Raw genomic sequence first — 17,393 nt, forward strand, 5'->3', positions numbered from 1 at the left:
AGGTTAATTGATTAACATAATGATGAAAAAATATCAAAATATAATTTGAGTTGACCCCCAATTTCAACTCAAATTATACATAATTTGAGTTGTTACATAAAAAATATCAAAATATAAGAATTAAATTCACTTAAAAATTAATTCAAATCAAAATAATGAAAATTTTCAACTAACTATACGAATAAAACATAAAAATACAGAAAAAAATATAGATTTTGCCGTCATGTCATTCTCATCTCTTTCACCTTCAAAGTTCAAATTCAGGCCTCGCCGACGGCGACTGACCAACAAATCCAGTCTCGCCGTTGTCAGCCTGGTCCACCTACGTCTGCCTCTGTGTTTCCATCTTCGTCAATTCAAACCATAGCCGTACTGTCATCGATTACGCCTTCGTCTGCTCACTGCCACCACCGGTGATGGTGACCTACACCCAATGCCTGCCTGTCCCTCGCATGGCCTGAGTGAGCCACTGCTCCAAAATTCAACGCCATGGGCTTTCTGCCCCTCACCTTGCATGCATGCCTATTGGGGTGCCGCTATCAATGCCTAGGTTTATGCCTTGACGCACGAAAACTCTTTTTGAGGATATTGTTTTGGTATTTTTAAAATATTTTTATATTAAAATATAAAAAAATATTTATTAATCGTTTCTTAATTTTAAAAATATTTTATAATTATTTTATAATAATAGAAGAAGTTAGAGATGGCTTTTTTTTTTAAATTAATTATTTTTTAATTAATAAATTATAGTTCATGAATAATAAAATTTATATTTATATTTGTTTGAATGTGTTATAAAATTTATATTTATAAAAATCCCTTTATATTTTTTTATTTACATGCTTCTTTTACATCTTTCATCTTATTTTTTAAAAAAATATTTTTTTTATTTTCCTTTCAGATCGTATACGTCTCTTGTTTCTATGACAACCTAGATTTTATGTTGTATATTATAAGGTATAATTTTGTTTCAATTTTATGTCAAACATGATACATGTGTAAATAAATTAATCAATGTAGAAGATAAAATATAATTAAATATATTAGATGTAAACATAAATTTCCTCTATTAGATATATTTCAGCTATTTCCTTCCTTCTCTTTTGACTAAAGGCGTCATATTCATACAATACGGTTGGCTAAACAATCACTTTTGACAAAGCCAAATTTGACTAACTCCAGAATTGTCTGTGAACCCAAAATTCAACTATTTTATTTTTCTATTCAATTAATGAACTGTGTTTACCAGCCAAACTTAGAAAAACCCAACCAGTTGTTGATGAAACAGAAGCATTTTCAAATAAATGTTACTGTTAACTATTATTTTAATGATGATAATATTTATTATATTTATTGTGTCTAAAAAAAGAAACTCACGTCTAATGATAAGTTCAAATACAAAAAAAAGAAACTCGCAACCTCTAGAGAGACTTGATGAGATATCTCATTAAAAAACTTTCATCCGAGTGATAAAATAGTTGAAATTGATTGACCTCATCAATCAATACCTTAGCTCAAGTGACCCTTAGCCCGAGTGATTGAGACCGAGACCCAGTGACCTTACTTGTAAGTATAGTTATCTTTTAATTTTAACAAATTAGAGGGTTGGCTAGTATTTTGTACATGTAAGATAAATAAAAAGTTTTAAATAAAAGTTTATTATGTGACTTTTATAAGCAAAGTTATTTTAGAAGTTAGTCACTATTTGAAGATTATGAGTTTAAATCTTGTAAATTTTATTTTTAAATAAAATATGTAAAGACTATATTTGAAAAGCCAAGCTCGCTAGTTTCGACCGACAATGAACTTATCAATTAACTTAAGGTTGTAGAGTGGGTGGAGTGTGAGTTTTAAAGAAGATGAAATAAGTCTAGATTGAAAATTATCCGTAATCAATGGACGATTCAAGCTTCTCACGTTATAAAAAATAAAAAATCTATTTAAATAACATTAATCTAAAAGAAATGCCACCACATAACGCGTTAGTGATTGAATTTATCAATAATTATGCCTTTAATTAAACAAAGTCAACTACTTTTGCATGTGAAACCTTACATAACATGCGATTGTAACAGTTCAAAATTACGAGGAAGCCATTTGACCAAGAACGTGAATAATTATGACTGAAAAAAGATTAATTAATTTAATTTAATAAGCGCCCATCTTCACGTGACAATCTACTCATCAACTCCCCGCATATTTAATTTAATTTATCAATATTTATCTTAAAATATTAAAATAAATATTATTTATAAAAAAATTAATTTTAATAAATTCTATATTCATTTATAAATAAATAGAGTCTCATCTTAGAAAATATACATTTTTTATATTAATTTCAAAATGACTTTAAAATTTTTAATATTTGACTTAAATTTCAAAATATTTTTACAGAGATTTTTTGTACCCTTTAATTATTATTTTTTTCTATAAATTCAAATAACTTGACGATAATATTTTTACTCGATAAATTCATTATTATGTTCGAGTAATAAGACACCCACTCGAACGTTATTTGGACACCCAATTTATTAAGATGTTAGATATTTGTATGGATGTAATGTAAAATATAAGATATATTCATACATAAGTATCAATATATTAAACCGGGTCGGGTCATGTTTTCAAACAAAAAAACACTTCACACGGTGTGTCGAGATGAATTGAGTGACATCAATCACTTCTATCAGGAAGAGAAATGGCAAAATGATTGATACTGACTATTGTGTGAACAATAATTTCTTCACTGCCTAAACATCACTGAATAAATCAAAAGTGTTATTCCCATCTAAAGTTACAATAATTTATTTGACACTTAATATTGTTGCCATGTACATTCATTTTTTTAATAATGAATAATTTTACATAAAGTATTTAATATAGTTTTTAATGTTTGAGTTAATATAATAAATGAACAATAAATACGTAAAGTACACTGCGAGTTTGTTATTTTACCTGTGACTGTCCTAATCTTTATATAGACGAAATGAGCAAACATACTCGAATTTATCTATTGAACTATGAATTTTTTAGAGGTGATGTGACTCAAGATACTCACATTATGGTTGATACCCTTATATTTGATTTTCTCAAATTAATAAAAAAATTCATTAGACTAGATAGATTTAATTATTTTGGGATGATAACAAATACATCTAGTCCACTAATAGAGATCGAGTTCTTTAAAATTAAGTTTTGAGAGTTAAACTTTTTAGTACTTTATCTTTTAAATCTAAGTTAGTTGACTAGATACGTGTTGTTGCAATCCCATCCGTTTGAATAATGTTTAATCCCATCAAATTGGTTAAATCTAGAGGTGTTTAAAAAAATCAATAGATCGTGAAAACAACCTGCACTAAACCATGTGATTTTTTTAAAGAGACAATTCGGTGCAGTTTGAAAAACCATCAAAATTGTGGGGGGGAGGTTTCGCATCGAACTGAACTGCCCGATTATATTTTAATTATATTCAAAAAATATATATATAATAAAAATATAAAATGAAAAACACGACCGTCGCAGGTGTTTAACCCACTAACCCTAAATCCCCAAATCACTTCTCTCTTTTCTTCTTCGTCTGTCAATGTCAACGACGCACCCCTCGCCGCACAAGGTCTCTCATCAACATACCCATGCCCTCGCCAGTTGTCGTTGCCACGTACCTGGCCCTGACCCACCCACCGCACCCAGACATCGATCGAGAAGAGAGCGACGAAACTTGCCACGAACTGACCCATCCCTCTGTCGATCTCCACTGCCACACACATGGACCTAACCCACCCACCCACCTATCACACCCAAACACCGACCGAAGCGAGAGTAACAAAGCTTGCGACAAACCAACCCTCGTCGCCCACGGTACCAAATCGGCTCACGACGCCATTTCAATCAAGGTACTGCAATATCCTAACTAAAATAAGATGGGTTCGAAGCTTTTATTATTTGGAGTAAATCTTAGTAGATGAGCATGTGTGGAAGCTTGGTGATAATGAACTAGATTGAGAGTTATTGCATTTCCAGCACACTGCAGAAATCGAACCCCATCGCACCGCAATCTGCGATGCGGTTCGGTGCGATTTCTCCTCACCAAATTAGACTAGCAAATCGCATGTGAGGTTTTATATTTTTGTGTATTATTCGATTTTCTTATTATTTTGAATATACTCCTCAATGTGTATTTTTCAAATCAATTTAATCTATATAATTTTACGTAAATAAAATATAACATGCAATTTGTTATCTTACTTTACTTTTTTATTTTTTATACATAGAAATGCAAAAGTTACGTTAACTCGAAAATGGAAGTTTAGAGGTATAATCGAAATAACAAAAAATTTAATTTATTATAAAAAAATATTAAAATATAAATATTATATTAACTTGAAAATATAAATTTAAACATATAATTAAAAGAATGAAAATTTTCAATGGTCAGGAGAAAAAATATGGATTTGGCCCACCAAAATTCAATATAGTCCCATGTGTACAGGATGGCATAGTCCTTTCACACAAAGAAACTCTGGTCAAGGCTTAATTAGTTCAGATCATGTTCCATGGCCATGAAAATGCACAGAGCTTAGGCACATGGCAAGCCCACCATCTTGTGCCGTTCTCTGGACTCTGTTTTTGCTTTTGATCCCAACCGGCAGCTGGTTGAAGGGCGCCGAGTGCCGCTTCCGGCGGCAGGCCGAAAAAGATGTTGATTGGCCGCCGGCCACCTTCTTCATCTTCGGCGACTCTTACTTCGACGCCGGCAACAACAACTACATCAACACATCCACTCTCGACCAGGCCAACTTCTTGCCCTACGGCGAGACATTCTTCCACTTCCCCACCGGCCGATTCTCCGACGGCCGTTTGATCTCAGACTTCATCGGTAACACAACTATATATCCCTATTCTATCTAATCTGCATGTATCTGTATTATTAACACCCTTTTGAGATGTCAATTAGCGTTATATTAACAACTCTAATTTGATTAAGATAAGGTGTGATTAATGATGGTTTATTTTGGGTGGCAGCGGAGCAGGCGGGGCTGCCGCTGGTTCCGCCGTTTCTGCAGCCGGGAGCGGAGGAGAACTGCTACGGCAATGGAGTCAACTTTGCATCGGCGGGAGCGGGGGCTCTGGTTGAGACCTTTCAAGGTTGGGTACGTAAATTTCAATTTGACATCATGGGCAAAAGGGGAAATTTGGTTTTCTCACCTCCAGCAACTTCCATTTCCCGTTCTATGGGTTAATTAATCCGAGTAATGATGTGGGCCTAATCATCCAAAAGGCCCGGGATAAAGGGCCCTGTCCCATCACCACCATCCCACATTGCAGGTGGGCCCTGCCTTATGCACACTATTGTACAAGTGTTTGGATTAGTCACATGTATGATTATCGCTCATTTTTATCTATCAATTCAATCCCTAAACAACTCTTCAAATCCACATATATTGTTTGACTAGATATCTTTACGGTCAAGATTGGGCCAAATTCACATTTTTCTCCTCTAACTTTTATGTTTTTTTTTTTTTTTGTGTAAATATTTTAATTTTTTATTATTTCAATTATATGCTGCTTGTTTTCTTACCAAACTAATAATTTACTATATTATTCATTTATCATGAGATCATAGATATATAAATATTAATACAACAAGTTAAAACTTATGTCGATGTTTATAATTATGAATGAGATCATGAATGATTCAATCTTAATAAGTGATAAAAGAGTTGCTCTAACATAAAACTACTCGAAAATATTTAAAATTTTGGGCTTAAGGTCTGTAATTACAAGCAAAAATAGTTAAGATTTTGGATTTTAATTGTCAAAATTGAAACATTCCAATTAGATTGCAAAAATGTTAAAAATATTTAGATTTTTGCTGCTATTAGTCCAATTATTAAACTATAAATTTTTGTGTCAGGTAATCAGCCTGAGAAGGCAGTTGAGCAATTACAGAAAGGTAGAGCGGCTGTGGAGGCATGAATTGGGGAAGCGGGAGGCCAAGAGGGCCATGTCCAGAGCCATCTACTTGTTTAGCATTGGAACCAATGACTACTTCACCCTCTTTCTAACCAATTCGACCATTCTCCCCTCCTCTTCTCATTCCAGTTATGTTGCCATGGTCATTGCCAACTTAACCACTGCCATTACTGTAAGCTCCCAATTAGCTAGCCAACTTCTTACTATCTCAAACCTCACCTAGGGAGACCCTAAGATCACGACGAGCAGTTCTGGGTCGAGGTTGAATTGTTTGTTTGTTTGTTTGGCAGGAGGTGTACGGAGGAGGGGGTAGAAAATTTGGGTTCTTGAATCTGGGGCCGTTGGGTTGCCTTCCAGGCCTCAGGATCCTCCAACCAGAAGACAATGGCGGCTGCTTGGAGGAAGCTTCACGTCTTGCAGAGCTGCATAACGAAGCACTCTCAAAGATGCTGAGAAGGCTAGCTAGCCATTTGAAGGGCTTCAAGTACTCGCTCTATGACTTCAACAGCCATGCCAGGCAGCTAATGAACGAGCCCTCCAAATATGGTACATACATACAGCTAGATAGATACAGAATTTACATTTTCTGTACAAAAGTTGGTACATTTAGAGTCGTTTTTGTGATTTGAATGTATAAATGAAGGATTCAAGGAAGGCAGGACAGCATGCTGTGGGACAGGAAGGTTCAGGGGAGCATACAGCTGTGGAGGAAGAAGACCAGTGAAGAAGTTCGAGCTGTGTGAGAACCCTAATGAATATGTATTCTGGGACTCTTTCCACCTCACAGAAAGGGCTTACAATCATATGGCAGATCAAATGTGGGCAGGTGCCCCTCCTCTCGTCAAGCCCCACAATCTCAGACATCTATTTCGCAATTGATTAAAAGAAGATGTTTGTGCTAGTTATTCAAAGAACGTCATTGTTCATTGATTATTATTTATTGCCCCCTTATATGCTAAGATATTGTTTGCTATTCAAGATATAGTATGAAAAAGTGAGACATGAAAGAGTATTGTAGACAAAAATATTTTCTATTTTATTTGTTAAGTTTATCTCGTAATTCATTGAAAAGAAATCATAAGTCTTCTTGATAATTTTATTTCTTTTTTTTTCTAAATAAATTTATTTAAAATTTTACAAATAAAAAAAAATTATCGCATATGCCCTCTTATTTCATAAAACCCTCACCCCCTCCCTCTTCATCCTCATTTCTTTCATCTTCCTTCCTTTCTTCTTTTCTTTCATCTTCCTACTTCGCCTGTTATCATAGTCTTCGTCGCAAATAATTTTGAATGAATTTGAAAATAGGGATATTTGTTGCAAATAGTTTTAAAATCCTTATCTCGATACTTATCATAAGTATTTTAACAAAGATATGAAAAGAAAAAATGTAATTTTCAGTACATTTCAAAAAATTTAACAAACAGTCTAATAAATCTTAAAATATTTCCAATCTTATATTAATAATACTTTATTTTGGTCATGGATGAGAAATTGTGTTTACAGGTATAAAGCCAGCGTACAGTTCTTGGAGAATGCTTCTGTGTTGGGTGACAAAGGGGCCTGAAAAATTTCAAATTTCCCTGAAATGCATTGAAAGAAAGCAGCAGCGAAAGGCAAGAAAGGGAAGCAGTTAACGGCATCGCTACGTACAGTCTCATCTTTAAACGCTTTCATGGCGTAAAGTTGATTTGTGAATCCAAAGCCTCTGTAATCAATCCCTATGTCGCAGTCCAAAGCAACCTATATATTATACAGAGGAGGAGGACAGTTCAATATTTATATAGAAAATATTTCCATAAATTTCTAAAAAGAATTGTAAATTAAGAATAACACACACACACACACACATATATATATATATAGAGAGAGAGAGAGAGAGAGAGAGAGAGTTAATGTTTTTATAATTACGTGTAACCTCAAGAATTATCATTTTAATATAAGAACATTAATGGGTCGCCTTATTCATATTCAAAGTTATATTGTGTTTCGATGATAGAACAGAAGCTGGGCTTGGCTGGCGTGACAAGTGCTGGAGTGAGTGAGTTGCAGCTCAACTCATTTTGGCGTCTCTCTTGCATGTATTTAACATATATTATTCCAATAAAAATATTTTTTTTTTGGTAGAGATAAAGACAATACTAACCCTGAACTTGGGGAAGGTGACATGCAGCAGCTGCACGTGAGCTCTAATATCCCCCAAAATTTTCATCTGAACCGTACTTCTGAATCTGGTCCTCCTATCGTCGTCACTTGCAGAGGCTCCATTAATGAGTTGGCTGACATTCACATCTCGAAGGAAAACCCTCGCAGTAACGGTTGCGTTTCTGCTATTCGCAGGCTGACAAAACCTGGGGACTTTGATTTCTCCAATGGGGAGTCCTCCGTGAAGAAGACGAAGCCTCGAAGAGAGATACCTGATGCCAGCCCTGTTTGGGTTTTGGGCATTCAGGGTCAAAGAAACAATGCAGGAAACGACGAGGATTGGGCTCGAAGGAGACGAAGAAGGTTCGAGATCATAAGCATCCAATCTGACTGTTTTGAGGGAGAAGAGAGGCTCCCTGGGCTTCAGGACGAATATGATGATCGAAAGGACGAGCCCCAGCACTGCACCTATGAACAGAAAGTAGACGAAAACAAAGAAAGAACAGCTCTTGAGGGAAAATCCTCTGCCTCTGCTAGCTAAGCAGTTTGAGGTTTGGAGGATCCATTGGAAGATCAGGTTCTTCCTCTTCGTCATGGTGTGGAGATCACTGAAATTGAGTTAAACTGCTGCTAATCAATGATTCGGTAGCTAATTACAGTTAATTAAGGGTGGGTACTTGTGGATGAAGGAGGAATATGATGTTTTGCTTTTCCTTCTCGCATCCTTGTACCATTCTTTTCTTACAGTGATCAGCTTTCCGCCCTTATTTTCTTTTCGTTCTTTCCAAACATATAAATGGTACGTACTTCCAACGAAAATTTCGGGAGAGCATCGCTTTCTAGATTTCTGATTTTGGTTACGATCTTGGTTTTGGCCTTGGTTCCTTTAATGTTCCCCCTTCTCTCCTGTTTTCAGGAAACTGATGAAAGCAAATATGGGGCGGTGAGGTTTTTTGCTCTTGGGTGGCGGCAAAGAAAGGGCCCCGTCGACCATCTGAGTCGAACATGACCCAAGTCATCATTTATCGATAAAGACCAAGACGTATTTAACGACAATTTTTTACCTGAACTTGCCTGTCGAAGGAAACCCTGTTTTTAACTCCACAAGACTTTCATCCCACAAGATATGAAAAATAATTTAAGGAATCTAACATCTACATGGTGTCCAGTTTTCCACCTGCAGTGCACCACAGATGCATCCCAGAAGCAGTTTCTTAGAACAGGCATTCTCTGGGCATGCATGCAGTTAAAACAGTCGCATGCATACAACCCATAGAAATGTGAAGAGAGGTCCAACCTCCCCCCATGTAAACAGAGCACATCCATTATTAGGGACAAACAAACAAGTTATTCTGCAGCTTAAAGTTTTCACCACATTCCATCATCCATACAGACATTATATATAAAGACAAAATCATCATTCAAAGGTCTCAAACCAAGATAAAACCTAATTACCTATGTACTCTCCACATAACAATAACTCCTTCCACAGCACCTAAGGCTTAAGCATAGTTTCTTGTTTGTCACCGCCTCTTGCCAACAAACAAAACCTGAAGAATGAGAGCAGCAGACGATTAAAAAAAGGTGAAGATATAGCCAGAATACAAAATAATCGAATTTAAATGGACAAAATAATCGAATTTAAATGGACACAAATGACTGCTGGCATTTGACGACCTATTAAAGCAACAAAAATTACCAAATATGTAGCCTTATTTACAGAAACCCAGCAACGGGTGAAGGTTGCTCAATAGACTCCGGCTCCCACCATGGAAGGAAGATCATCAAAGGTCCAAAGATCCATGCAGTTTCCAGCATCCTGAGTTGCATCTCCTCCATTGAGGAACGGGAACACTGAAGCATCCCAGTTCCCATCAAGAAATGGGGCCTCAAGGAATTTCATTTGGGACTCAAAGGCTGGCTCTTCAGGAAATTTCTTTGCGGAGTTGTCTTCAACAATTTCAACATCAACAGGGTTGGATTTCAATTTCTTTGCAGGACTAGCATCTTCTGCAAGTTGGGCCTCATCGCTTTCTAAAGTGGCTGAAAGAAGAGATGATATTTCTGGTGTCATTGCATTAAATTCTCCCCATCCAAAGTCAGAACAGTCTAGAGAGTTACTGGCTTGGTCGGAACCAAAATAGAGGGTGGGACAGTCAGATGGCGAAAATGATTCAGAACCAGACCCACCAGTGGCAGCATAGGCATCCTTAGCCCCATATTGCTTGCTCAATGGTTTCTCTTCCTCAAAGTCCATGTTGTAGAAGGTATTGTCGAGGTTGCTTGCATAACTGAAATCTTCATTCAGACTAGGCTGAACAGAGACTGGCCTTTCCTTGGGAGGTGCTTTCTTCAGATTTCCCTTGATGCTGCGCTTTGAGCCATTTGAAGGAGCTTCATCAGGGAAATTCACCTTGGCTTTCTTGCCACGAATTTTTCGGGCTTCAGCATCATAAGCCCTTGCAGCTTCTTCGGCAGTATTGAAGGTTCCTAGCCAAACTCGAACCCCTTTCCTCGGATCACGGATCTCGGCAGCCCATTTACCCCATGGTCGCTGCCTAATTCCTCTGTACTGATTTTTTCGCTTTCTCTTCGCAGATTTTTCAGCCTGTCCGCCAACTTCCACAGATTTTGCTGATCTAGACCCTTAAGAAATAGAAAACAAATATATTCTCAAAAATACAATTTAAACACCAATCAACCACAAGGGAGAAGTGGATAATCAATATCAGCAACCATCAATCATAATTATAGGGTACTTGATGAGAGACAACAGAAAAGGATCGTGTTAATTTTCCATTTTGGTTTGTTCTCAAGGCCAAAAACACCTGCACTTCCTAAACTTCAATGTCTCAAAAAACCAAACTTCAACCATCAAGAACAATCAAACAACCAGTTTCCTAATTTTTCAGGTTGGTAAACCATGGATTAGTACAAAAAAATCCTCTAATTTTCCCCCTTTATATTTGAAAGAATATGAACAGATCTATTTAAAAACAAATTAATAAATTTAACCCATATAAACCAGATCTAGTCCGAATATAATCAGGTATTCATATACAATTTCTATTCTACGAGAAACGTTCGGACTCATCAACACAAAGCATTTTGCACATTCCTATTTCAGAATGAGATTTTTTATAAACGAAAAATTCTCCCCAGTTCTTTCAACACCGTGCTCATAAATCTTCCTCAATCCGGGACAAAGGATCACCTAGGATTCGGTACTTCTTTACAAATTCCTTTCAAACAAAAAGGAAAACATTCTTTTCTCGAAGCTTATCGGCAAATGATAGATTTTCCCCAAGATTACATGGGTTTATTTAGCACAATTTTATGTCCCAGAGCCGATCAAAAAAAGAAACTTTTCCAGAAAATACTTTCCCTCAGAAACAAACAGATCAGAAGAGCATAAAATGCATAATCAACTTTAAGCCAAGCTCAATAAAGAAAAAATATCCTATAAAGAACTGGGGTTTAAAGAACGATTACAAAAGACAAAAGAATCAATTCAAGACCAAGATCAAGATCAAAAACATATCGAAGCCGAGTCCTCGAGAACAACAAACAAGGAATCAAACCTAAACTGAGAAACACATAGAAAATGACGAATTAGACAAACAAGGGGTCTCACCGCGAGTAAGGCCTGACTTGGTGGCAGAGAAGGCAAAGGGCTTGACGTTAACGTCGTCGTCTTCCTCATCCTCGGAGTAGTCCTTGAAATCCTTAAAATCGGCCTCGAAATCATCGACCAGATCGAAGATCTGAGATCTCAAAGGCTTGGAGTAGTAATTGCCACTAGGGTTTTTCTTGTTCGCATCGGTGGCCGGCCAGAGAAAGTCGGCGGTAAGCCGGCTAGTGCGCGCCGGCGGCTGAATGAAGTCGGAGATGATGGCACCACCACACATCTCTCTTTCTTTCTTTTCCGATAAATCTCTTCTACCAGAGAGCAGGAGCGAAAATTATTGGATTCTGAGTAAAAAGGCAGAGTGGGTTTCGAGAAGGAAAATCAAGAGCAGATTTTCTTAGAGAATTTTCCCGAGAAAATGTTAGGGCAGGGGGGCAGAAAGTTTTGGTTTTTGTAAAAGCTAGCCATGGTTACTTTACTTTATAGCTTTGAGCAAAAAGAGGAGGAAGAAATCGGCCGGAACGAGGCAGCCCTGATGGTAACTGTACCAAAATGCCCTTCAGAGCCCGCCTTATTTACATCAACGATCTTATTTTACCTAAATGCCCTTCTACCGACCTCAAATTGCATATCGCCCATCCGCAGGGCCAAAATTATATCCAAATTATCAGAAAGTGTGAAACGTGTGTTTTTCTTTTAATCACACTAAAAATGTGTTCTTACGTTCAAATGCAAAAGGTTTAAAAATAAAAATAAATTATTAGACGTTTTTTCCCCTAGGCGGCACAAAAATTAATAATTTTATTATTTAAAATAAGTTTTGCAAGTTTATTGAGCATCGAGTGTCTTGTCCATCCTACTTCACTTGCATGCGCTGTCAATTAGCAATTCGATTAGTTGACGTTTAGATTCACTCAGATGTTAGGTGATATTTTTTTTTGTTTTAGTTTTAAATTTTTAATTTTATATTTTAAATATTTATTTTAAGATTGTTAAAAATACTTCTCTTTTTTATAACATTTTTTATATTTTAAAATTTTTGAGCGTATTTATAATAAAAATAGTTAAAATATTTTTTATTATTTTAAATTTTTTTATAATTTTTTTTATTTTTAAAAATAAATAAATAAATATATTTTTATTATTTTAAAATGACTTAAAAACAATAAAGAGAACAAGATCTTATCCTTTTATCACTTAAAATTAGATTATTAGGACAAAAAACTACAAGTCCAAATAATTGAACAATAAAGACTTACAAAATGTAAAGTCAAGTTCTTAGACTCGTTAATGCTACCACCTATTTTAAACTACCACATCGGTACGTTTTATATAATTTTAACGATTTGAAGTTATGTTGGAATTGATTAAATCCCAAACCCATAGCAACTTAGATTTAATTCACTAGTTCAATAATATAAGACTTGAGTACAGACTATTCAAACAAGGAGTACAAATGAGGGCTCAACCCCAAGCCCATGCCTATAGTTAGCTAACCTAATTTACCTAGAGGATCAAATTTGACCAATCATATGACTCTTTGATATCTTCATATATGACGTGATATTCTAAGAGACATGTATAACATTTATTACGTTATTCCTATAAGCGTCAAAGGATCCATCAAAGGATTAAGCCCCTCCCTTTTACCGAAAAATTTAGTACAGACAAATTCGAGCTAAAAAGTTATTAAAACTATTTTAGAATCGAGAAAAATCAAAAGATAACACAAATTAATGTCACACAAATTGGATGATAATAGGCTCTAAAACCCCATTATTGATTATTTACAACAAAAGTTCAAACTTCTTACATGACATATCGTCAAAAGTGACGGAGCATAAATATATAATTTTGTCTTGAAAATGAGTTTCCTATGAAAAATGAATAGTCTTTCTCTAGGGTACACATGATGCAAGATTATGTTTGGCTAAAACAAATCCTCTAGTAGAGAATAAGTAATAATACTTTAAAAAGAGGAGTGAAGATATGCTAAATGATGCTATAAGAGTATGGTCATGTCTTACACATTATATTATCCACTTTTATCCAAAAGTCTCTAAATGTCATTCCCAATTTTGTTTTATAAGAAGTCTTTTGTGGTGAAAAAGAAAATATCTCTTTATTTATAGGATTAATTATGAAAATAATTTATTTTTTTAATTTATAATTTTATCAAATTCTTTTAATTTTGATAATTAAGTTTAAATTGAACCAATTATATATAATTTTATCTATTATGTAAAATCGATTTAGAGAGAGTGTGTTTATGATAACTTAATATATTGTGTGTCATATGATAATAATATTTATAAAATTCATATATATATAAATAAAAAATAATAATATATGAAGTGTTCATATAAATTATATAAATATTATTATTATATGACATATGTCATGTTAAGTCAGCATGTATATATTTTTTCTAAATTAATATTACATGTTAAATTAATTCAATTTATACCTAATTGTCATAATTAAAAAAATTAAATTATTTTCATAATTAGCGCACATATATATATATATATATATTACAAGTCACACTTAACATGCACACATCATATTTAAATTATTATAAATATTCAATAAACTTATGGGATGCACGCCAAACTATAATCGCATATCAGGGTATAAAATCCCAGCTCACTAGAGAGATCTAATGGGGCGCACGTGCTACTTACCTACTACAGTGGACAAGTTGAAATGAACACGATTGCATTAGTTTCCAACCTAATTTTGGAAAATTAATGTCAATTTTGACAGTTGTAATTGATTCTCTCATTTTAAAATTTTCCCTAATTTGGATATGAACAACGAGAATTGGAGATTCAAGATAAAGATCTAACTTGAAATATATCGAGCCTAAATGAAATATTTAATTTAAAAAATTAAATTCATACCTAAATTTGAACTTATACCCACACGATCCCTCACTTATAAATTCAAATCTCACCCTCCACATGGTATGATCATAGTTATGCACTAGACTTGCATTTGATGGTGCGTGTAACACGATTGTAACCCTTGATCAACTCTACAATATATCTATGTAAGTGTGCGAATTTCAAAAATTATGTATCTAATTAATAACATCATTATTATGTCATTTTGTATCGGATCTTATGATTGACTTAATCTTCAAATGACTTACAAAATGATAAGAGTCGCTCTTTCTTTTTTGTAAGTGGAACAAACTTTGGATAAGCTCGAGAGTAAGTATAATTATGGATTTTATATTTATTTTTTAATTAATGAAAGTTTTAAATTATTCACATTAAAATAACCCAAAATACAAACCATATCAGCACATGGGACTATGGTTGTAAAAGTTAACCAATTCGGTCGGTTTGAGCATCAATCCATCAGCATATTGGCTCGATTCAAATTAAGGATTGGACCAACTGTACAAACTTGTCAAAAGCGCTCCACCTTTTGTGAATGGTAAGCTAAATAAATCAAATTTTTGTACACAATTACTAACTAGCCCCTAATTTTAAAAAAATTATGTTATTAATAATTATATTGTTTATTCTTCTCCTACGTATTACTCACTAACAACTACTTAATCTCACCCAAATATAGTTGAAGTAATCATCCTCGACTTTTGATAACCTACTCTTAGAATAATTTAATGGTCGAAATCTCTACTTTTGTTCTTCCCTTTCACTTCAAGATTATAATTGTAGTTTCGTTTTATAACAATATAGTCAAGAAAAACTCTTTTATGTTTGCATGAATGCAACAATTCAAGAAAAACAATAATCAACACAAGGAGGTGGAGGGAAGTTTGTTAACACTTTCTTAATACCTTTTTCGATAATATTATTGCTAAAACATTTGTTAATTATAGCACAAACATATATAACAAACACAAAGTGTTTATTAGATGATTTGGCCAGACATTAAACTGTTTTTTCCTAAGTGTTGTAAAAGTGTATTTTATAGAAATGATTCTCGTGACAAGAAAAATATTATAAAGACGCCTAAAAAGTATCGAATGGGTTTAAATTTATGAGGATCTACACAATAAACATGTTTATTTATCGATATTAAATATATATTATTTTAAGTAAAAATTTTAACTCATTGATTATTTTTGTGTCGAGTTTGCGTTGATCGCAATTCCCTTAATCTAAATATTTCAAAATTGATGTTATATTATTTGTAAAAATTTAAATTATTTTATTTTAATAAAATTTATGATTCTTCAAAAGACGTGCAATAAATTCAACAAACTCCAAACAATTGTTCTATAATTTTCCCTTGTTTGGGAAATAATAAATAAAGTAACTCCCCTCAATATGTTTCATAAGAAGCTCAAACATTCAACAAAAGACTAAACAATCGTAACAAAATTCGTTACTTTAAACAATTTATAAATTAAGTGCCGTCAAGTTTGAAAAATAAACCATCCATATACCCATAAAAGAGTAATGCATTAGTCAAAGTCCTAAAGTACCTAAACATATTGCAATCCCCTGTCCTTGGGAAGGAGAACGACCCATCACAAAACACCCAACTCAATCAAAAGGACCCTAATATATCTTGACCATGACCACATATGATCAATGCACCAAGAGTCCATGCTCTCTAGGTCAGGCCTTACATGATAGAGTTGGCTTTTGGGAGGCCTATTCTATGCTAATATTATTGAAAGCAATTGCATCAAGCATCAACCTAATTTGATTAAGACACAAAGTATGTTGAATCACCTAACGTTCATTTAATTTCTTGTGTTTGAAAGTTTAATCCCTTTCTTCTCTAGTATCTAATTATAGGCCCTTGGGCCTCTTCAATCACGGAAGGTATTCTGACTTTTTTTTTTTTTTAATTTTATAATATAAATTAGAATTTTTGTATAATTATTTAAATTTTTTGTTATTTCGATTAACCCTTTATACATGTATTTTTAAGAGAATTTAATTTATATATTTTAATATTTTTTTAAACGACAGTCCAATTTTTTTATTTTTCGATTACACCTCTATATCTACATTTTTAACTTAATTTAATCCCTTTTATCTTGATGTATATATATATAAAAAAAAAAGATAAGATAAATGAGTCAACACTTTGAGTTGAAACTTTGGCCACAATTGTCTTCTTTTGTTCTTGTATTTTCTTTTTTTTTTTTACCAAACATATTATGATCTTTTGAACTTAATCAGTCAAGTGTTAATCATCTCATTTTATATTTATTTTAGGTCAAAATATAAAAGTTAAATTAATTTTAAAATATACAAAAAAAATCAAAATATATAGATTAAATTTATTCATAAGCAAAGGCCATTAAAAACCCAAGAGCCCAAAACGTATTTTGGGCTGAAAGGTACACATTTTTCATACGCAAAGGTCCCACAAAACGTGCAAACAAGATAGTTTTGATATCCGAAAAGTTCTACAAGTAGATAATCAATTATTCATAAAAAATTTCAATTCTAAAATAATTTTAGAATATTAAAATAAACATTATTTATAAAATATAGATGTCATCTATAACAATTATAGTCTCAGCCAAATTAGAATTAATCAAAATAAGAGTTATCTATAAGGATCATAATTTTGTTACACTTTAAATCACTTTATATATCTCTATAAATAAATAGACACTCATTTCTAAAAAGATACGACATCTCTTATATTA

The 17,393-nt window shown here is 33.6% G+C and overlaps 3 protein-coding genes across 4 annotated transcripts; 1 reads left to right on the top strand and 2 right to left on the bottom strand.

Moving 5' to 3' along the window:
* Positions 1 to 4,517: 4,517 nt before the first annotated feature.
* LOC127795412 (GDSL esterase/lipase 5-like) lies at positions 4,518 to 7,036 on the top strand. The gene is made up of 5 exons (XM_052327072.1): positions 4,518 to 4,876; positions 5,023 to 5,150; positions 5,915 to 6,145; positions 6,264 to 6,519; positions 6,617 to 7,036. Exons 1-5 carry the CDS (start codon positions 4,585 to 4,587, stop codon positions 6,850 to 6,852), a joined length of 1,143 nt encoding a protein of 380 aa, XP_052183032.1. The 5' UTR covers positions 4,518 to 4,584; the 3' UTR covers positions 6,853 to 7,036.
* A 250-nt stretch (positions 7,037 to 7,286) lies between these two features.
* LOC127795248 (uncharacterized) lies at positions 7,287 to 9,253 on the bottom strand. 2 transcript variants are annotated; one of them, XM_052326804.1, is made up of 3 exons: positions 8,120 to 9,253; positions 7,627 to 7,716; positions 7,287 to 7,536 (listed from the first exon to the last, which is right to left on the bottom strand). In XM_052326804.1, the coding sequence occupies exons 1-3, from the start codon at positions 8,711 to 8,713 to the stop codon at positions 7,474 to 7,476; spliced, it is 747 nt and encodes a 248-aa protein (XP_052182764.1). In that variant the 5' UTR covers positions 8,714 to 9,253; the 3' UTR covers positions 7,287 to 7,473. The 2 variants fall into 2 exon arrangements, with proteins under 2 accessions (XP_052182764.1, XP_052182763.1); XM_052326803.1 differs by having other exon boundaries at positions 7,287 to 7,716.
* Positions 9,254 to 9,397: 144 nt separating this feature from the next.
* On the bottom strand, positions 9,398 to 12,217 carry LOC127795247 (ethylene-responsive transcription factor RAP2-12-like). The gene is made up of 3 exons (XM_052326802.1): positions 11,753 to 12,217; positions 9,818 to 10,764; positions 9,398 to 9,668 (listed from the first exon to the last, which is right to left on the bottom strand). Exons 1-2 carry the CDS (start codon positions 12,024 to 12,026, stop codon positions 9,866 to 9,868), a joined length of 1,173 nt encoding a protein of 390 aa, XP_052182762.1. The 5' UTR covers positions 12,027 to 12,217; the 3' UTR covers positions 9,398 to 9,668; positions 9,818 to 9,865.
* Positions 12,218 to 17,393: the final 5,176 nt, after the last annotated feature.

The sequence above is a fragment of the Diospyros lotus genome, chromosome 2, assembly GCF_014633365.1.
Source record: "Diospyros lotus cultivar Yz01 chromosome 2, ASM1463336v1, whole genome shotgun sequence".
Lineage (NCBI taxonomy): Eukaryota > Viridiplantae > Streptophyta > Magnoliopsida > Ericales > Ebenaceae > Diospyros > Diospyros lotus.